Genomic DNA, 23,160 nt, shown 5'->3' on the forward strand with positions numbered 1-23,160 from the left:
ATTTAACTAAAAAAATACAGTCAAACAGCAGTATTGTGAAATATTATTACAATTTCAAATAACTGTTTTCTATTTGAATATATTTTGAAATGTAATTTATTCCTGGATTTTCAGCATTATTACTCCAGTCTTCAGTGTCACATGATCCTTCAGAAATTATTCTGATACGCAGGTTTGCTGCTCAAGAAACATTTCTCATTCTTATCAATGTTGAAAACAGTTGTGCTACTTAGTACAGCATATTATTATTATTTTTAGGATTTAAGAATCACATTTATTTGTAACATTATAAATGCCTGTTCTGTCACTTTTGATCAATTTAATGCATCCTTGCTGAATAAAAGTATTCATTTGTTTCTTTCTTTTTTTACTGACTCCAAACAGTACTGTATTTCCTTAACACATTTTAAGCTTATTGTGCATGATTTATCAGTTCATGTTGTGCAAAAGACAAAATTATTTTCATAGTTTCATAGTAAATGTGCACATTTTAAGATTTCACTGTTTTTAGATTTTTGAGTTTCTCTTCATTTGACATCACCAACACTGTTTACCTTTAGCCAAATGGATAAAAATCTGACTCTTTCCTACATTTTCTATTTCTGTTTACTATCTACAAATCTCTCTTTTCACTGGTCTTTGTGGTCTCTTTTCTAAATGTTTTATAGTACATTGACATTGAGCCTCAGTCGGGGTCAATGCAGTCCACCGGAGATCTTCAATTCATTCTCACTAAGAGAGCAGTCTCCAAGCAGCTGCTAGTTTAACGAGAATAAGCAAGGGCATGACTCGAGACCCAAACACTTTCCCAAAAATAGCCAGTAAATGGGTTCAGGACACCGTCCACCAAGACACTGCCCATTTTGGCCGCTGATAAATCAATCGCTCATGCAGATGTGTTTTTGGAGAGACACTTTATTGAACCGAGACATCAGTCCCCCAGGACCAGGCTGATTAAACTGTTCCTCTGCGGGTCATGATTGGCTGAGAGGTGGTCATGACATCACTGACAACCAGTTTAGACCATGGGCAACAGATTGGGTTGGCTTTTGGCCTTCTGTGAATGACTGATTGTTGTTCATTAGGGTAGAGTATACAAATCTGAATTTGCTGCAGACAACAGTGTAAGGAACAGAAACTTTATAATTTCCAGGTAATGTAACTTGGTTAAGCAAAAAGATTTTTTTGTTTGTTTCTTCATGGGAACAGATTTGGAGAATTGCTCACCAGTGGATCCTCTGCAGTGAATGGGTGCCGTCAGAATCTCAGAGTCCAAACAGCTGATAAAAACATTACAATAATCCACAAGTAATCCACACCAGTCCAAAAAAAAAAATCATATGAAATGAAAAGCTGCTTGTTTGCAAGAAGCAAATCCATCAAGACGTTTATAACTTTAAACTGTCGCTTCTGATCAAAATGTGAGTCCTTTTTTTTTTACTCAAAAAAGAAATATTATGGCTAGAGGACTTCTATTTTGGCCAGAAGAGATAGTTTGAATTTTGAACTCCTTAATGATTTGTTTCTTACAAACATGCAGCTGTTTGGACTCTCATTCTGACGGCACCCATTCACTGCAGATAGGAGCCATTGGTGAACAAGTGATGTAATGATGAATTTCTCCAAATCTGCTCCAATGAAGAAACAAACTCATCTACTCTACATCTTGGATGGCCTGAGGGTGAGTAAATTTTAAGCAAATGTTATTTTTTTGGTGAACTATTACTTTTAATTTTAATATTTATTTAAGGCCTGTATTTAAATAGGACAGTGTAATGACAGGAAGTGAAGTGGGAGAGAAAGAGGAGATTGGATCAGGAAAGGTCCACAAACCCAAGATGCCCAAGATGTCAGCGAAGGCTATTGGTGCCAGCCTTGGTGAACTATTTCTTTAAGACACATTCAATTCCTATTGTTATTAACAACCCCTCATGAAATATTATGAAAAGAAATAACACGTTGCTCCAACTATGTGTGTTTGAAAGTCTGAGACACATTACCAAAAATCAGATATCACACCATTTCTAAAATTGGTTTGGATCAGGCAAACGAAACTAAACGAAATGAAACGAAACAACACAACACAACACAACAAAAAACGCAAAACAAAACAACAGTTAAACAGGCCTGCTTGTGTAAACAGATACACCTGAAAATACACCTGGTGAGACACATGATTATAGCTTCAAAAATAGCCAGATATTCTAAAATGGTGTTTAAAATTACCCACACCCATGAAAATCAAGCTTCTAACCTTTGACCCAGTGTCTCAGACTAAATTTAGTAGGAGCACTTCAGTAGCTCAGCATTTGCTTCATAAACAATGACTCACGTTTTTAGCATTTCAACATTTATGAGTGCCTACAAATGTGTGGGTTATGAACTGCTTCTGGTATTTTTTTTATGATCCTAAGAATATGATTTTTACAGTAGGATAACTACAGTAGCAGTTACAACAAACGGATTAAAAAGAATCCCCTCTCGAAACCCCAAATCTGTGTTAATCTCTAGATGATAAACTAGAGATAAATCAAAACTTAAAGGGGATAACAGACATGATGAGGAGGAGTAGTCAAAGTGGAGCGCGCATGAGCACAAAAAAGAAGGAACAGAGAAAATAAGAGAGCGTGTGGGGAGCTTGAGATGTGCGTGGGATGGGAGACGGCTGAGCTCCCGCTTTTATAGCACGTGTAGAATTCGAGATTTGGCTGTGGGAAGCTGTACCTGCGTTTTCGCCCACAGGCCACCTGCTTTAGCGCTCGTGCGTGCCATGCCGCTTACGCAAGCTGTGGCCGTTGTTCGGGACCAAATCTAGAACGTCAACGTCTTTTGATTCACTTCAGACTGAAATTGATGAAAATGGATGGGTTTATGCATTTGGAAAGAGTTGGAAACAAAAGCAGTCCACCATATAAATGTAATGTAATCTGGTTTAGTGCAAATGGAGCGCCGCACGGATGTCTTAGTGTTAGCAAAGGCTCGTTTCTGAAAATCCATTTGCATTTTAAAAGCCCTCAGGTTTACATCACAGATGTGTCGAGTCATCCGCCAGCAAAATGTGCAAGGCCTGCATAAAACGTTCCTTTATTCCTGCTGCTCAGGCTTTTAAGACTGGCGCCCGTCCCAGTTTCATCCACTCTGCATCTGGTTTATTTAGGACACAACTCCGGAAGGGCGTGAGAAGAACTCCATTGGCTTATTACATCAAGATGTCTCATGCTTCCCCAACACATTGTTGATTTTATTGGTTTCCCAGTTGCACTTACCCAGCAACAATAAGATTGTTTCCAGCATTGTGTTTTGAGGAGTAGTTGACACCAAAAACTACATATTCGGTTATTATTTTCTTCCCGTGAATGCAGTTGTGGACTAGATATGAGTTTTGGGTGAGGGTAAGAGCATCAGTGAATACTGACTTCTGAATACTGAATACTGACTGTCTGTTTTTCATACAGAGTGTGACTTTAGAAGACTTTATATATATTGTGTGAGCTACTTTTCTGATGCTTTTGTCTTTTTCTGAACTAGATAGCTCCTGGTAGTTTTATGACAAGCACTGCATAACAGTTCTTCATCTTTCTGTCTTTTGTGTCCATGGAAAATATCATAGAGATTTGGTCTGACATGAGCATGAACTAATGACAGAATTTTCATTTTAGTGCATGAGAGCCACTGATTATTTAGACATGGCACAAAAGATGTGGAACATTTGTGCCTGCCGTTAAGTTTGACAATAATTTAATAAATGAAACATTAGAATGAAACATTTATTTATTTGGGGACAAGCACATAAGATACTGAAACCCTATTAGTGTGTGTGTGTGTGTGTGTGTGTGTGTGTGTGTGTGTTTCCCTTCGTAATAGTGTTTGGGCATCAGAAACTCTTCATCATAAAGTGAAGAGACATCATAAATTAATCCCAAATTTCACCCTATTAAAAATCTATTACATTTCCATTATCAATAAATGCATTTGCGTTTACTCTTATATCTCATGGGAACCTTTGAAATCCTTTTGTTTTGTCAAATCTGAAATTATTCCTGGAATAATTTGCGCTTAAAGGTGTTTTCTTTAGTTTAGAATAATTACAGTATATTAATATTAGTAATAGAGTATAGCATTGGTTTTAGGAGAAGTGGTTTTATCGCCCAAATCTTTTAATAGAATCTTACTTGGAATAATTTTTTTTTATATGTTTTTTTTTCACATGAATCAACAATATCACAAAAGTTAGGTAATATATATTTTGTCACTGTAAGATGTGATCTGTTAAATTTTTTTTAAGATATTAAGATTTTGATTCTTGTTAAGTATGTACTATTGGTAGCTATCATTTATTTATTTATTTATTTATTTATTATTAATATTATTTTCCACATTACCATTCAAAACTTTGGGATCATATAAAATTTTCAGCATCATTTCTTCAGTGTCACATGATCCTTCAGAAATCATTCTAATATACTGATTTGATGCTCAAGAAACATTTCTAATTATTATCAACGTTAAAAATATGTATGTTGCTTAATATTTTTGTTGAAACTGTTTTTCAGAAAATTTGAGAACAGTTTTTAAATAAGACACATTTTGTAACAATGTAAAAGTCTTGTCATTTTTGATCAAAAATTGATTTCTTAAAAAAAAAAAAGAAAGAAAAAGAAAAGTGAAATATCTGAACTTATTTGACAGATTCAGTCCAAAACGAACAGTGGTATAAACTTGCAGTGCTCTAGGCTGAATCACTGAGGCATCAAAGATTTCAATGTCTCCAGAGACTGATATGCTGCTTCTGAGCTGTCATATTCACAGTCGTCTATTAGGACTTTGAGGGACTTATTTAAGAGCGTATTTGCAGCTGCTCTTAAAGAGAATGAGTTTTGGCAGCGATTAAGGAAACCTGATCTCAGATGAGAATGAAAGAGCATCTTCCTCCCTGAGCGGCCATCAGCGCTTCCTCGCTGCAGCTATTAGTCTGTCATTACTACTGTCACTGCAGCCGGGGGACGGGGCGTTTGGCACAGTGAGCTGGCACTCTCCACTTTCTTCTCAATACTTTTCCTTTCTTTTTTTTTTGTCTCTTTCAGCAAGCTGCCCAGCTGGGCCAAAGCTGTGGTGCCCAAAATCTTCTATGTGACGGAGAAAGCGTGGAATTATTATCCCTACACCATTACCGGTAACTACAGCTGCTTACTTGCAAGCATACAGTGCCATTGTAATTTCTTAAAGGAATATTTTACCCAAAAATGGGTGAATATGTGCTCACCCTAAAACCATCAAAGATGTAGATGAGTTTGTTTCCTTATGGAACAGATTTGGAGAACTGTAGCATTACATAACTTGCTCATCAATGGATCCTCTGTAGTGAATGGGTGCCATCAGAATAAGAGTTCAAAGTGTTGTCCTCTCACAACAAAATAGACCATGATATTTGTTTAGGACCGTTTTCTCTTCTAAGCGGTGCTTGATCTGTGCATATTTCTCTCCTGACTCAGACAGGAAAAAGCCATATTATGGACATAGGACCGTATTTTAGCCAGAAACAGCGATTTAGAATAAAAAAAAAATGTGTTGATGGATTTGTTTCACTTCACAGGACAATTAATTGATAGACTGGAGTCGTGTTTGTTTCTTTTGGATTGTTGTTAATTTTTTGTTTGGTGTTTTGTGTATTATTTTTGTGTTATTGATTGTATTCAGTGAATCCACTGGTGAGCAAATAATGTAATGCTACATTTCTACAAATCTGTTCTGATGAAGAAACAAACTCATCTACGTGTTGGATGGTCTGAGGGTTGGTATATAATCAGCGAACTTTCATTTTTGGGTGAACTATTTCTTTAACATCTTGTGATACTGTGGCAGTAGCATACTTTAATTTTATCTGAACTACTCAGCAAGATTTTCTTCATATTATTGCTTCATCCTGACAGTATATCATGACCATAGAAGAAGACATGCTACTTTAGGTTTGTTTCATGTTAGATAGGCTAATAGTTTATTTCGTTTTCACTACAAAAAAAAAAGCTAATATAAAAGATAATATAATATATATATTATTTGTGCATCTACTTCTTTAAACAGTACACCAAAGTGTATTCTATTTTTGGAAAGTGCCACTGTTCACTGCTACTATGAATAGGTTTGATAGTCAAAACAGACTTTAAAAATGAGTGTAAAAATGCTGTAATATTTCTGCTGTTATTTCACGGTCAAATCTTAAATATGTACAGAATGTTGTTTTTCTATGCTTTGTCTCAGCTCACTGAAGAATGCATATGTTATGATGCAGTGAATAAAAGAAATAATGTACTTTAAAAGAAATAAAGTGCTTTAACAAATACAAGCAGCACTAAAAGGACAAATCCGCACCATAGAAGTTTGTGGATGAGTAAATAATGACAGATTTGTCATTAATATTTTAATTATTCCTTTAAGGATCATATGTGAGCAGATGTATGTACAGTCTGAATCTCAAATGACATTCGTCAGGAGCATCTTTTTGACATATATTGCAGCAATTATTGAACAAATGCTTTAGAATTGACACCAAATGAAAGGGTACACATGGACATATCAGAGATAAACACACACACACACACAAATATCAGAGATAAAACACAAGTGAAAATGCATGCAAGTGTTTTTGGATGGAAAATATTTTTGGCAGACACACACACACACAGAAAAGAAAGAACTTAGATTAGATGGTGATTTGGTGGTCTTTCTGTGATTGAATGTTTGACGGCTTTAAGACTGCTATGTGCTTATTGCTATGACCTTTAACATGAAATCTCTTTTTCTCTTTGTCTCTCTCCTCGTCATCTTCTCGATCCGTCTCCTCCCCCTCCACTGGCTCAGAGTATACAGTGAGTATGGCTTCTTCTTCTTTTATTGATTCAATAAATTTCAAAACATCTTACTGTTCTCAAACTGTTGAACACTAGGGTGTTTTTAAAATGACATGGCATGTGGTCTTATGCATTTTACTGTTTGTTTATTAGCGTGTTATGATGTTAGCATAACTCTGCTGTGTGTTTCATATGAAAAGCACTATTTGTACGGAGTGTGGCGCTGCTATTAAGAGTGCTCTCAATCACTCACCATTTCTATTTCAGGTTCTATTTCAATTATCTTGTCTATGTAGGCAGTTCAAATCAAGCTCACTAGGATTTGGAACAGAGCTACAGTGTCTGGAAGCTGATTCCGCTTAACCACCAACCATGTTGTTATGCTATCCCAGAATGCACCGTTCTTGTTTTCCCTTGCTGTGCTGCAATATAATTAGAGTGTATTGGAAAACCCGACAGACCAGGTGTCTTCAAGCTCCTTGGAGACCATATTAGGTTTCATGGAAAACCTTGTGCTTATTCGAAAGAGCAATAATACATTTTAACGCCTCAGGACTCCTCTGAGCCTTATGAATATATTGAAGGTCTAGGGTTTTGGGACCTTAGGGGCCATTCACACAGAACGCTTTTTTACATCTAAAAATATGAGACGTGGAATGAAAAAGCATGTTTTTGAAAACTTGTACTACTTTTAACTTGAGAGCTGCATTTTTAGAGTGCTGCGTCATACATGAGATGCTGAAAAAGATGTGAGATCAAATCTATGTCCATCTAGGGCATGTTTAATAACAATGAAAAAAGCAGCGTTCTGTGACTTAGACTTTAGTTGCATGCAGTGTTGGGAGTAATGTAATCAGATTACTTTTTTGCACAGTAAGATTACTTCTTTCAAGTAACTAGTAAAGTAACACATTACTTTTAAATTTACCACTAAATGTCTGAGTTACTTTTACAAATAAGGTACTTCCTTCTGCCTGAGGCTTATTAATTTAAATTTTGGTGTGAAAGGGCCTTTACAGTTGTCAAAATTAGGGCTGGGCGATATATCTAACGAAATGATCATGCGCATCTAGTCAGTAAATCTGGTTCCGTGATTACCGCTAAATCACCATCACCTGCTTTCAAATGGAGCGGCATTTAATATACAGAGCCGTAGATCAGCAGTCTAGGGCTGGGCGATGTGTTTATTGTTGTGGTCGTTTGATTTTGGTTAACGAACGCGATATTGTGTAGCTTGTCAATGATCTACGGCTCTGTCTATTAAATGGCGCTCCATTTGAAAGCAGGTGATGGCGATTTAGCGCTAATCATGGAACCAGATTTACTGACTAGATGCGCATGATCATATCATTAGATATATCGCCCAGCCCTAGTCAAAAACATAAATTTCAAAAGAATAAAAATGTATGCAATTCCCAGTGAAAAACTACACTACCCATAATCCTGAAGAGAGATCCACCAATCAAAGAAGTCACTGTGATAAACATGGTTTCTGTACTCACTCAAACTACTTGTATTTTTAAATGTATCCAAATATTTTGTGATAAACCTAAAATGTATTGTTTTTATACAAATGACTGCAAGTCAGCAGTTTTATAATGTAATAGAGGTCAACCGATTGATCAGTTTTGCGGATTATTCGCCACTTATAACCGATTGCTGAAACAATGGACAAGAATCCCAAGAATTGGAGTGGCTGAGAAGGTCCGCTGTCATTATACAGTACGAGAGCAACCTCTAGAGGCCAAATCCCTGACAGCCCCTGCTGTTTGTTTTGACATAGACATCTAAACAGTATGTTTACAGTACACTACCATATGTGTTTTTATTTTAAAGTAATTAATGTTGACTAGATGCTGCATTAGTGGAGAACAGCAGTATGTTTGCCATCAAAGCTGAGAGGAGGTTAACATTAGTAGCGCCTCAAGTGGTTAAATAAAAGTTCAACCTACATTAAATGTTTAATGTCACAATTGTTACCATCGGTTTGCATTAGTTTATAACAAGCTGCTGTCGTTATTGGCCAGTGCTGTGCAACCTTGTTATCATAATCAATCAAATCCACAAGCGGTCATTCTCTATAATGTGTTGAAATTATATTTTTTCCAAATTTTTTAAAATAGTATAGTATATTTTTCAGTATAGTACATTACAGTTTATTTTTTTGTCAGTAGCATGAAATGTAGCCAACTAGTTTTTCAAAAGAGCTTGACTATTGTTTAACTACTTTTAAGCGATAAGTAGTTTGTAGCTTGGCAAGCTACCGTTTCAAACAGCGATTTAGAGAGTCATAACTCAACAATGCCTTGCGGGTTTGCACCCATAGATCTGCTCTTCTTCTCTTCTCCTCGATCCTTTGCCCTTCCCCCACTGCTACAGCATTTCCTCCAGCATTACGTAACTCAGCCTCTATTGATCTCCATAGCGATTGTGGGAGCGGTGCTTAATCTAATCAGGCAGTGTGTTGGGTCTCAGAGGGGCCACAGCTTCAGGACGTGTGGGGAGGAGGGAGGAGAAGAGGACAGGGAGGCTGTAAATCCAGTGAGGCAGAAAAAGAGCTCATCATTACAGCAGAACGCCAGGCTCATAAAACACAATCAGACTGAAGCGCGTTGCCCTGCAGAGCACCAGATCTACTGAGAGCATGCATGCAGTGTGTTCATGAATGAGGCTGGGTCGAGGCTTTGACCCTTCCTTGATAGATGTCTAAAATTAGTTACTGGACTCAGTATTTAATTAACCGTTGCATGTCATTTGTGGTGGGGTTATTTTTCCCTAATTGTCTGTTGATTCATTAAATGCAGAGGTTATAAAGTATTTATATACTTTAAAGGATGCTTTTTCATTGAAAAGTGAACATTTGTTGAAAATGTACTTACCCTCGGGCCATTCATATAGATGATGTTTCTTCGTGGGAGCATATTTGGAGAATTTTAGCATTACATCACTTGTTCACCAGTGGATCCTCTGTGGTGAATGGGAGTCCAAACAGCTGATAAAGTTAAAAATGTCTTATTGATGGATTTGTTTCTCACAAACACACAACTTTTCACTGCACAAGACATTAATTGATGGACTGGAGTGATGTGGATTATTTGTGGATTATTTTAATCAGCTGTTTAGACTCTCATTCTGATGGCACCCATTCACTGCAGAGCATCCATTGGTGAGCAAATGATGTAATACTGCATTACAGCCTAAGGGTAAGAAGCTTCCTGTGGCCCAGTGGTAGAGCATTTCGTTAGCAGCGCAAATGGTTGTGGGTTCAATTCCTAGGGAACACACATACTGATAAAAAAAAAATGTATAGCCTGAAGCACTATAAGTCGCTTTGGATAAAAGCGTCTGCTAAATGTATAAATATGACTCTGGAGCACAAAACCAGTCTTAAGTGTAAATTGTTCGAAATAATAAATAAGCTTTCCATTGATGTATGGTTTGTTAGGATAGGACAATATTTGGCTGAGATACGACTATTTGAATAAATTCTGGAATCTGGGGGTGCAAAAAAATCTAAATATTGATAAAATCTCCTTTAAAATTGTCCAAATGAAGTTCTCAGCAATGCATATTACTAATCAAAAATTAAGTTTTGAGATATTTACAGTAGGAAATTGACAAAATATCTTCATGGAACATGACCTACTTAATATCCTAATGATTTCTGGCATAAAAGAAAAATGGATCATTTTGACCCATATAACATATTTCTGGCTATTTCTACAAATATACCCCAGCGACTTAAGACTGGTTTTGTGCTCCAGGGTCACAAATGTAAGATTACGTATTAAAAATAAAACTAAAATTGTTTTGTTTTGGGTGAACTATTCCCCTATTCCTACCTTTAAAGGTGCTGTATGTAAGATTAAGGGGCACAACAATTATGAATGACGTTTTTAAATAGCATGTCAAACCAGCTGTCGGGTTTTATTAAAAAAAAAAAAAAATCAGAAAGTCATCTTCGTTTGGTTCGAAATAAAACAATAGATGCACTCTTGAAAATGAAGACAAATATATTATGTGGTTGTCAAACAAATGTTAGTGCATTATGATGATTGTCATCAATGTGATTGTCTGTTTCCTCTGCTGTGTGAATTTGGAGAAATTAATCCACACACACAAAAAAACAAAAACAAAGCAAAACACCAGCTGACTCAAATACATTGAGCAAAAATAATAAGGAAAAGTGAGGAAAAAAGCTTGTTTTGTATTTTGTGTGCAAATGACACTTGATTTGATATATTTTTAAGTATCCAAATACTTTCTAGGGTGGCTGTTTTTGCCTAATTTAACTCATTTATGACACATTTAACATTTTTTTCCTCTTGTTTAGTGCTCTTTCCTGCCAAAGTTCTCCATCCACGTTGAGACAAAGTATGAAGACAACAAAGGCATCAGTGACAATGTATGTATATTAAATTCATAATTTCATCTTTCCTGGTCTTTTCTCAGTTGTCTTTCATCTAAATCATTTCTGTAAAGTGAAAACTGTTGATCGTGTGGAATGAGAGAAATGATGATCAAAACTAACAACTAGAAAGCCTAGTAGAGTCTCGGAAACAATTTGTGGCATCACTAGATTTCATGTGCTAATAAAACTTTATAGAGTTGTGGGTCTTCCCCTTTTTATTTATTACTTTGATTAAATATTCATTCATTATTAAAGGAATAGTTTACACAAAAATGAAAAGTCGCTGAAATTTCACCCGCTGGCCTTCCAAGAACCATGGGTTTGTTTCTTTATGGGAACAGATTGGAGAAATTGAGCATTGCATCACTTGCTCACCAGTGGATCCTTTACAGTGAATGGGTGCCGGCAGAATGAGAGTCCAAACAGCTGATAAAAACATCACAATAATCCACAAGTTATCCACACCACTCCAGTTGGTTAACCATTAATATGCACAGATCAAGCACCATTAACAAGCGAAAAACAGTCCAAACAAAACAAATGTCGCTGGATTTTGATGAGGGAGGACAACAGGAGATGGACTTGTTTACTGGCAGAAGCATTATTATGGTTTATGGACTTGTATTTTGGCCAGAAGTGACAATTTCAATTTAATCACCTCAATAATAGATTTCTATCTTAGAACATCTTCACAAGATGTTTATTCATAGACTGGATTCGTGTGGATTATTGTGATGTATTTATCAGCTGTTTGGACTCTCATTCTGACGGCACCCATTCACCGCAGAGGATGCATTGGTGAGCAAGTGATGTAATGCTAAATTTCTTCAAATCTGATTCAAAGAGGAAACAAATGCATGGTCTGCGGGTAAGTAAGGTTTCAGCAAATTTTAATTTTTTGATAAAATATTCTCCCAGAATATTTGTCATCAGCTGGATTTCAAACTATAAAAAGTACATAGAATCAACAGTAAAGTAGTCCATACGATGTCACTCACAAATCTCATTCACACTTTGATGGTGACGTTCTGATAAACATCTATTTCTTGGAAGAAAGAACCTTTTTTTTTTTTTTTTTTTTTGACTTCATTAACTTTTTTTGTTTTTTTGTGTAAGAAGCCCACTAGCCAAAAACCGCTTGTGATTTCAAATGGGATTTGTTCTGTAGAGAGTTTCAGGGTAAGCTTGCCTCTTTAATAATGCTGGCCTGCAGTCAGTCTGAAGAGCTTACATGTATCAGGATTGTTCCAGACGGCGGTTACGATCTGTCTGAGCCAGTGCTGTCCTTTTCGAGTCTCTGCACACATGCTCACTCACTTAGAAAGAATTTCGCTTTGTTTTATCCCTTTGCTCTTGGCATCAAGTAACACTTTTATCCTCTGCCCCAAATGAGAGCATTTTAAAGATCACTCACTGCAGGCGGATAGTTCTTCGTCTTCTGTGATCAGTTTGAGGCATGTGTGGGTTTGTTTGAAGATCTGACATTTACAAATGATGTGCTTGAACTTACAATGATTAAATGTACTTCAGAGAGGGAGAGAAATCGGTTGTACGGTGTGAAGGGATGAAGTAGTGACAACCAACGTTGTATGTAAAATTAACTTTTTAAAAAAAAAAAATTAAAAATGGAAATTGTAAGGTGTTCTGAGAAAATATCTTGGAATACAAGATGTTGCATTTTCATACTATAATGGTTTACTGGAAAACAAGACAAGAAAGATGATTAATACACAAAGACAAATCGCAGACAAAGTGATTGAATTAAATATGAAAGTGCTTGTGGCACTGTAAAGGAGAGGTGTAGGAGCCAGGTAGCATCTGTTGGGAGGTTGTGGGGTGCTGGTTGGTTCGCCTCAGGGCTATTTCTGCATCTGTAGGTGAGAAATAACAGAACGCTACATTCTTTCACCATCTGTGTTTCACACTCGCTTGAGATGCCAACACTTCTTTAGTAGCAGTGGCTGATGAACAGAAAATAGCTTCAGGTTTTATCACCCATCTCGTTCCATTGACCATGTGCTGTTGATTTGCCCTGTCCATGGTGCTGAAATCAACGAGTGAGGGACAGAGCTATCACCCGCACAACATTAATACTATTTTATTTAAATGAATTGGGATGAAAAATAAAGGAGATTTGTGATATCAACCAAAAAAGAACAGTATTACGTTTTGATTAGATTATAAAGACATTTTTATATATTTGGATTAGTGTGCACCAATATATTTAGTGCATTATGAAACCAGAAACATGCATTAACAAAGTACAGTGTTTTGGGTCATTCTTACTTTTAAGCTGCTGTAAGATATTTCTGCATCACTGGTGGAAAATGGAGCTGCAAACTGATCTGTGGCAGAAGATTCATAACCTGAGAGCATTCCACTGCGCTGCTTTTCTATTGTTTTACCACACAATAAAAGGAAGACTTTGACCATTACGATCTCATATTTTGCAGCCTCACGTGCATGACACAGCATTTGAGTTAAAATATATATATATATTTAGAATTTAAAAATATGTATCAAGACCTAGGGATTTCACATTCCAAAAATGAATACACAAAGCAGAAAATGTGTCCTTTTAAAATAAAAGCAATGAAAGGTACATTTAAAGTCTTGACATTTGGCAAACCCAAGCATGAAAACTCCATGAGGTCTGTATTTCCCCCCTTTTTGTTGAAGAAAATTTAAGAGATATTTTGGATATATATAAAGTTTTTATTTATTTGTTAACTACATTTTAGTCTTATATATTTTCTTTTTCATCAACAATATTGCATATTGATATTGTCTTGTCTTAGTCATGGATAAAAAGGTCATCAACTAATATTTGTAGTCCTAGTTTTTAGGAATGGTGGAAAATACAAGGTCTCAACACATTTCATTTTAACCTGACAGTGTATTTGGACACTTACACACCTGCTGTATGTGCTTATTGAGCATTTAATTACAAAACCATGGGTATAAATAGGAGTTTGTTCTTCATGTGCTGCTTTGACAGCTTCCACTTCTTTTTTGGAAAGACTTTCCTCTGACTAAATGTTGGAAAATGGATGCACAGATTTGTTTCCATTTGGACATACGAGTGTCAGTGAAGTTAAGGCACTGACGTTTTATGATGGGATCTTGCTGGCTGTTCCTATTGCAAGGTGTTTAGTGGGCTTCAGGTGTGAACTTTTTGTGGAGGCCAGTCAAGTTCTTCCACACCATTCTTCATGGACCTTGCTTTTTTGCTTAATCAACCACGGCCTTCAGCAGAGTGATATTTGAACCCACCTCCTCGCTTGTGTCTTGTCTTTTTGCACCTGTAGAACTCTGTCTGCATCTGTAAGAGGAGAAAACACAAATCCTTGATCTGTATTCCGCCTCCTCATTGGCTTGAGAGGCAGTTTCTGATGTTTTCCCTACATTTGAGCCATGTTAGCTGCTTTGGAGTATAAACGGCGCACTCCAGCATGCATTAGTCTGCGTTGCAGCAGGAGTCTACTTTAATGTTGCTTTTCACCACCATTGGGATTTAGAGTTGGTTCTTGTATTTTGTTCTTCAGCTTTGATAAAAAGGCTTGTCCGAGTTTCGTGCTTTGACTCTGTGTTGATGCCACATCTCAAAAATTAAGGCCGTTTTTATTTATTAGAGCCATTCAAGCCCTTTTCAAATTTCCCCATCTCTCTTGATAATGTCCACCGTACCTTATTTTATAAAATATTCAGCTACTCTGTCATGTCATCCCCATTTATTCTTTATTTTACAGTTTCAACTCATTCCTTGCTCTCACAGCTAGTGCACTCTCCTTTGTGTCCACATTTTAAAATAAAGAGGTTTTATACATTTCTCTCCATGTCATCCCTGAAGAGTACCGTCAGTTGGATATAAAAAGAATTACAATGTAATTGACAAACCCACACAGGTGGCAGACAACAGGAGAGCTGTTCTCTCACCTGAAAGCACCTGATCCTTTGAACGGAGCAATCTCACCCATTAAAAAGTCGTTGTTAGGCTGCAAGCACTCAGATGAGTGGCAGCTTATGCAATACACACACAGACCGAGAGCTCCTTCTTGTGGACAGCGTCTGCATTCTGCGGCTGTAGAAGTGTTTGAGTCTGCTGAGAGTTGCTGAAGATTTACCCACAACAGAAAGACTTACACTGAATCATATCCTGGTGACAAATGAACAAGCTTGTGTTCATGCTGAGAGTGATTTGCTGCAATAAGCAACCGGAAGTCACTGTCAGTGAGAGTTGATGATTTGTGATGGTGACAGAGTTGAGCAGCTACTCCTAATTAAACACATCTGAACCAGCTAATCAAATTGTATTGGCGGAGACTGGTGATAAACTCTGCAGGATATTAGCCCTTCAGGAGTGAATTGGACACCCCTGATTTACAGGAATAGGTTACCCAAAAAAAGAAAATTCTGTCATTAATTACCCTCATGTCTTAACCTGAAACCCATAAGCCTTCGTTCATCTTTGGAACACAAGTTAATATATTTTTGATGAAATCCGAGTGCTTTCTGACCCTGCATAGACAGCAATGTCACATGGACTATTTTAACGATGTCCTTATTACTTTTCTGGGCATTGAACGTAGTAGTTGCATTGCTGTCTATGCATGATCAGAAAGCTCTCGGATTTCATCAAAAATATCTTAATTTGTGTTCCAAAGATGAACAAAGGTCTTACGGGTTTGGAATGATGTAAGGGTGAGCAATTAATGACAGAATTTTCATTTTTGGGTGAATGATCCCTTTATTCAGTTAATCTACTATTGCAAAGAGCCCCAAGTGACAAGGTTTTCTGTTAGTTACTTGATTTCCACTCATTTTTGGGTGAATGATCCCTTTATTAGGTTAATGTGATATTGTTTTGTGTTAGTTACTTGATATCATTGTTGCTTTCAGTTTGAAAAAAGGAAACTTGTTACATCACATCTGGTTAAAACTAATTTGGAGTTTAAGTGCATCCTGACATTTTCAGTAGCAGTGGTAGCTGGTAGATTGTTTCTTCACTAATTTTCTTTCTAACATCCTCTCATTATGCTCTAGATCTTTGATACAGAGCTCCGAGATGAAGAAACGGAGGTGTGCTGTATTGACATCGCCTACGACGAGATCCCAGAGCGCTACTACAAGGAGTCCGAGGTAAGATAATTCTTCAATAAAACATAAATATATGATCCATTAAAGAGATGATGAATAATTTATAAGCAGTACAAACGTACAAAGTACAAATTTCCCTCTAAGGTACAGGATGTGCTAATAAACACCTCCAATATTTTCCACACTGACCTCTATGATTTATTCATTTGAGCTCTGTTGATATGGTATTTAGTGCTGATGGGATTTTGTTTTGAAGAAGCAGGAGTGTTTCTCCCACATAGAAGAAAACAAAGGAGTACAGGTTATTTTTAAGCCAATACTGAATTATTAAAAAGGCCCTGTTGAGATCTCTACTGGATACACACAAGACTCAGAATCACCTCTCCACTGTACCGCTGCAGTAATTCATTTCCACACACTGTCTCTCTCCTCTTGCAGAGGTAAGCATAGACAGATGAGAGGAGTGCAGTGTTATCTTTCTCTGGCAGGAGCTTGCTGCTATCTAAGTATCCAGGCCAGCAGTGGTTCTGTTTGAGGAATAAAAAAAAGAGGTGGGATTAGATGTGGAAGGGAAAAGAACAGCTGCAGTGCTGGGAATGATAAGTGACCACTCTAGTCCTCATTTAGACAATTAAAATCACTTTATATCACAGAAAACAACCTTAGCACTATGTCCTAATGGGGCACAATGCAAATAAAGCAAGTAATGTCAATTTCGTCAGTGTTTGTTCAAAAACATTTGTTGGCCAAAGGTTTATTTTATCAACAATAAAAAAGCATGACTTTAAGTAAATGGTTTTAATGAAAACTGAAAATATGAAGAGAAAACATAACATTGCAAAGAACCAATGGAGCCATCAAATGGAGTATACTTTGAAAGTTTATACATAAGGATGTATGCATACACAAGTATTCTCCTCAAAACTGAAGTATATTTTGGTCTTAAGTGTATCAGTGATGGTCAATTCAAGGTCAGTTTGAACTGTTTTAAAATGTTTTTGTTTTGTTTTGTTTTTTTACATTTGTCATGTAGCATTTACAGATTAGGTCGTTGGATTAAAAAAACAATGAGATTCCAGGCAGCTACCATTGATATGAATGGGTAGCTTTTTCCAAGTAAAACAGATCTTATTGATTAGGATGACATGATTCTTACCATTCTTGTGTGGGTGAGATGATTTTGCTGTCTATTGAAATAACAAGGTCTTGGTGGGGTTGGTTCTTTGGCCAGGATTATCAGCAGCTTGGTTTTCAATAAATTCAGATATGCAGGCAGAAATATGTTAATACAAGATTATATTTAGTTGTCAGAGGGTGAAAGGAGAATTGAGTATCATCTGCATAGGTATAATGGGAAAAAGCTCAGAGAGGTGATAATTTTGCAAAGTGATTTAGTGAAAAGGGAGAGTAAAAATCGTCCAGCTACTGAACCCTGTGGAACGCCGGTGGGTAGTTGGTGCGTAGAACACTCACTTCAAGTGCTCTGCTCTCCAGAGTGAGTAGAGCAAAGTGATGCTAACTTTTAAATGGAATTCACTCTTTAATTTTGTGCATAAGTACAAAGATGCAATATGCTTCCGGGTGTTCCATCAGCTAGAACACGATGGCAGGTACAACCATTAAACGCAATAACACTTTGTAGGAAAAAATGAAATCAATACAGCGTGTACAAATACAAGAAAAAAAATCTAAAATAAAACTATAATCATATAATTAACAATAATATAATTAACATCTGTAATTTAAATGTAAAATCATAGATATGTTGGTTTGTGTACAGAAATTTGCCACCAACCAGAACACAACCAGTAGGACAAATTTACAGTGAGAATAGCTAAAAACTTATCAGATCAAAGCTGGACTGTAGAGTAATTTACCATTTTTTATTAACTGTATAATGAGACATCCAACTGTCAGAGCCATTGCTTAGTGTTTGCATAGTTGGCATGTGTTGGTTCATTTTTTTTTTTTTTTATCAGAGTTTCACCTTTTCTTCCTTTCATCTTTTTTTCCTATTCTGCTATGAATAAGTTTTAAAAAGGTTGAAATGAGACTTTCTAATGTATTGTATATATAATAAACTCTGTGGGCCATTTTATTTGCATTCCAGCACTTTTTATTTTACTTCCATTTTGTATTTCCACTCTAGGACCCACGATATTTTAAATCAGAGAAGACAACCCGGGGTTTGCTGCAGGAGGGCTGGAGGGACACACAGGATCCCATCATGTGCTCCTATAAGCTAGTAACGGTGAAGTTCGAGGTGTGGGGACTTCAGACACGCGTGGAGCAGTTTGTGCACAAGGTCACTTCCACCACTCCACATGCATATCCCAGACAAGCCCCCTAAAACCCTAACCTTGTAGTTACTTTCACTGCAGATCACTCAGATCTATAGATAGATCTGTCTATCCAGCTGTGCTTACCATGATATCATCTAGCAGCACAAGTTCCTGGATCATCTTTGTTGGTTATGAAACAATATTCCTATCAACCAATCAGATTTAAGGGTTAGGATTAGTCAGCTTTGCACTGGAGCTGGAGCTTCAACAACATTTCTTTTAACTTTTCATTTTCTTCGGATGTTAGGGTTATTGATAGCATTGGGGTTAGGGGAGATTAGGGCTATGTTCGTTTCACAGAAGTAATTCTCCAGCACTAAAAAAGATCCAGGAACACATCCAGTACACATGTATACTTGGCAACATCACAATCAGCATATATTTCACCTGTCTTTCTTTCTGTAGGTGGTAAGAGATGTGCTGTTGCTGGGTCATAGACAGGCTTTCGCTTGGGTTGATGAGTGGATTGGTAAGTTTGGCATTGACCAGCCAGTCATGCACACATCCTTCCCTTCAGATTGTTGTTTATTCGTCCCTTTACCTTTATTTGCAGTTTCTTTTGTGTTGACTCTGTCCTAGAGTCATGACTAACAAATCCTCATGGATACCGAAGGATGTCGTGATCCATAGCTCACAACCGTGTTTAGTTTTTCATGAGTCACTGCAAGAACAAACAGACAGAAAAGATGTTTCAGCTGAGAAATTCAGCTCTTTAAAATTGTTCTTCATGTTCTCTTCAAGGACCTTGACCATACTGATTAGATTAGATGGCTTGAACAAATTTTTCAGTCATAAACACTGAAAGTGTTCCGATTACCAAGCATAGAAAGCAGAGCTGTTTTCTCCTCGAAGGAAAAAACAGCATCTTTTTTACCTCTGTTGGAGATTAGAGCATGCAATCCTGCTCCTGGAGGGCCATGTTTCAGCAGTTTAGCTCTTGCCCCAATTAAACACGGCTAATCAAGGTTTTCGGGATCATTAGAAACTTCAAGTGAGGTGTGTTGGAGCTAATCCATAGCAAGCATTTTGAGAGGTGTTTTGACAGTTCAGAGCCACCGTACAAGCGAATGCCTAAAATCCAGAATGGCGATTGTCAAGTTCATCCACTTCGTCTCACAGAACAAAGCATGGTAAAGATCCTTGCACATTGAGTTCACAGAAATTGGTGGTCATCTTTTTAATATGTGGCTCTAGTATCGCTAGCAAAGCATCAAACTGAGCCACTGACATCCTGAAGTAAGCATTGAATTGCCCATGATAATCCCGTTGCTCTTTAATAAGGAGGGGGAGCTCTCCTTCCTCTATATCTCAGGTTTGGATGGACCCAATATTTCCTTTCTTTTTCTCTTTTTAAGAAGCGAGAGGAAAACAAAATCATTCTCACTGCTTGAAAACTCCATTTAGTACTGTTTTGCGAATATTTTCGCAACAGATTAATGCATCGAACTCCGTGTGCAAGCTTTCTGTGCGTGACAAATTTTTAGAATGATGAATTAGTAAGTGTGCAAGGTTTCTATGATTTCTGGATTTTTTGTTTGTCCGAAATTTTCTCATTTTTCATGCTTTTTTATATACATGGATGATTAGGATGCTAAGTGTCTGAAAATCGAACCTGATTCGAAATTTTTTATGATGGACGAAAGTTTCGGAGGCAGTCTATAAATGTGATTGACAGCCTGAGGTCGTATTTTTTTTTTTTCAGCGTGTGAAAATTTCAGACGAAATTCCTTTAAAAGACCTTTAGTCTGGATACCCCTGAAGACGAAAGTTTCGGAGGCAGTGTGTAAATCTGATTGACAAAACGTGTGAGGGTAATGGTATGAAAGGAAGATAGCTATAGATATTAGATAATAGAAAGCTTGTGGTTGTAGTTAAAATTGAATTTGAATATTTTACTGCAGTTTGTTAATGGAAGCCTCGTGAACATCAGATTGAATTTGATTTTATATTGGATGTGTTTAATCCAAGGGTGTCAAACTCAACTTCTGTGGGGCCATAGTTCTGCAGAGTTTAGCTTCAACTCAAATTAAACACAACTGATCCAGCTACTTAAGCCTTCAGGTTTACTAAAAAGTACAGGTAGATGTTTTGAAGCAATGTTGGAACAGCACTGGTGCCCTTCAACATCTGAGTTTAACACCGCTGGTTTAGACCAGTATAAATTACATTAGCGAGGAGACTTTGTCTTCATGTTTCAGATGTCCACTATACCCCACTAATTGAAATTTCTTTGCTTTGGATGTTTAAAGACATGACAATGGAGGAAGTGAGAGAATATGAACGAGCCACTCAGGAAGCCACCAATAAGAAGCTGGGAACCTTTCCGCCTGCTATTTCCATCAGAGAGACGCCCCTGCCAGCCTGTGCTCGTAGCGGCCCATCAAGTGCTCCCTCCACACCCCTTTCCACTGAAGCTCCAGACGTCCTTTCTGTGCCCAAGGACAGACCACGGAAGAAGTCAGCTCCGGAGACCCTGACTCTTCCCGACCCAGCACGGAGAGACTCTGTCTTCCGCCTTCCCAATCTCTTTTCCTGGGGTCCCAGCCCCCCGCAACCTGAGTAAACCACAATTCTGGCCTTAGTTTATGAAAACATACCCCAGTAAAGTGTCTGTTTGACCCAGTCCAATCAGTCTCTCTTTAAATACTGAGAGATACTTACAGTTTCCCAAACACACGCACACAGAGTGGCTTTTTTAACCTGTCCAACCTCATGTTTTACACTGAGAGTTAATTTACAATAGGCCAAAAAGGGGCATTCGGACTTACAAAAACATTACAGATCACTGTTCAAAATATCTCAGGAGTTGTCCCATTGTTAGACAGAGCGGAATCTATTTTTTATTGTTTTTTCCTTCTGGCTGAGCCATTTTTTTCTATATATGTTGAATATGGATAGGATTCGTAGCCACTGTTGTTTTGCTGTAGTGGTGTATTTAATAGTATATTCTGCTCGGTTAATATTTCAGTTGTGGTATTATGTTAAGTGACTTTATCCTCAGGCTTCTGAATTTCTCACTCCAGTTAATCAGTGTTTGACATGTACTGTAAATATCTCATTTCTAAGAATGTAGGGTTCAGTTTGGTAGTGGTTTCTCTATGCTCTTGTCTTTAAGTTTGATCAGTTCCATTCCCACAGACTCAGAAAAACCAAGTGATACTGTACCAATTTTACTGACCTAGCACTTTTGCATGGTCTGTTGTTAGACAAAACGAACTGTAACTTGTCTGTACATACTGTACGTTATCTTCATAAATATATTTGTTAGGTTGAGGAGCATCTGCCATGTAACTGAGTATGCTGTTCTTCATTATACGTTCTTGGTTGGGATTAATGTGATGCGTTATTATCCATGAATATGAATTAAGTCCTCAAAGACTGCTTGATAATTAGATTGTTGTATAATCTCTGAGCTCTAAGGAATGTTTGCTGCTGCTGGCCAATGTATACTTTGTAAATCGAAAAGCTCTTGTACTCTTGCTGGTTCCCGCAGATCTGTTCTTTTAAACTTAAACACTCTTTTCTAAAGGATTCAGAAATGCACATGCCAAATCTTGGGAAATCATGCTTTTGATGTCAACTGCCATTGTGAAATTAAAGCATTTGCTATCTATTGGGATTTCTACTTCATTCCAGTTTCACCAAACCTGTCATATGTCTTTGCTATTTATGTTGCAAAAATATGCTACTGTATGTGTGGTAAGTCTGGCATGTAAAGTGTTATAGATTGAAGAGATGGATTATAGCAGCTTTCATATCTTCAGTAGTTGAGATGCAATGGCTTTTTCTCTCATTCTAAAGGTATTTTCTTTGAATGGGAATTGTTTTTTTTTTTCTTTCCAACTAACTTGACAAGAGCAGTCTATTTAGGTGAGCAGATTATATTATGTATTAAACAGCCTTGGAATTCATAGAGGTTATAATATATTTTATAATATATAATGTAAACAACAACAAAAAATCCTTCCTTGTTAGTGCACACTTGGTGAATAAAGCTCATTCTAATTCTAATTATAGAGGTGAACAAAATATTTTAAAAAGTTATTTGCATGATTGAATTCTCCAGATGCTCCTAATAAAGATATGGAATTATCCATATTTGTTATGGTATTATCATCCTTTCTTCTGTGGAACACAAAAGAAGATTTTTTTTTTTAATGTTGGTAATCAAACTGTTTTGGTTCCTGTTGACTTTCACTGTATATGGACAAAAAATACGATGGAAGGCAATGGGACCTGAAACTCTTTGGTTAACAACATTCTTCAAAAAATAATTTTCTGTGTCCCACAGAACAAAGACATGCATACAGCTTTGGGATGATATGAGCAGTTTGTTTTGCTGCTTGATATTGCAAATTGGTGTTTCTTATATTATTGTAATGTATTATCTTAATTATGAACAGACTGGTTTGTAGAGCAAACCATTTTAACGTTTACTGAACGTTGTTATTCTTCTCCTTAT

The 23,160-nt window shown here is 37.0% G+C and overlaps 1 protein-coding gene across 1 annotated transcript in view; it reads left to right on the forward strand.

Annotated features, from left to right (window-relative positions):
• The window catches only part of LOC109078643 (cytoplasmic phosphatidylinositol transfer protein 1-like), a 72,230-nt gene extending 49,902 nt beyond the window's left edge, over positions 1 to 22,328 (forward strand). The window contains exons 3-9 of the mRNA XM_042720868.1: positions 5,085 to 5,173; positions 6,859 to 6,866; positions 11,182 to 11,253; positions 16,303 to 16,398; positions 18,506 to 18,661; positions 19,104 to 19,167; positions 20,948 to 22,328. Coding sequence (XP_042576802.1) covers positions 5,085 to 5,173; positions 6,859 to 6,866; positions 11,182 to 11,253; positions 16,303 to 16,398; positions 18,506 to 18,661; positions 19,104 to 19,167; positions 20,948 to 21,261 — 799 coding nt within the window. The 3' untranslated portion in view covers positions 21,262 to 22,328. The remainder of the gene's footprint in view (positions 1 to 5,084; positions 5,174 to 6,858; positions 6,867 to 11,181; positions 11,254 to 16,302; positions 16,399 to 18,505; positions 18,662 to 19,103; positions 19,168 to 20,947) is intronic.
• The last annotated feature ends 832 nt before the right edge of the window (positions 22,329 to 23,160 follow it).

Source organism: Cyprinus carpio, chromosome B3 (genome assembly GCF_018340385.1).
Source record: "Cyprinus carpio isolate SPL01 chromosome B3, ASM1834038v1, whole genome shotgun sequence".
Lineage (NCBI taxonomy): Eukaryota > Metazoa > Chordata > Actinopteri > Cypriniformes > Cyprinidae > Cyprinus > Cyprinus carpio.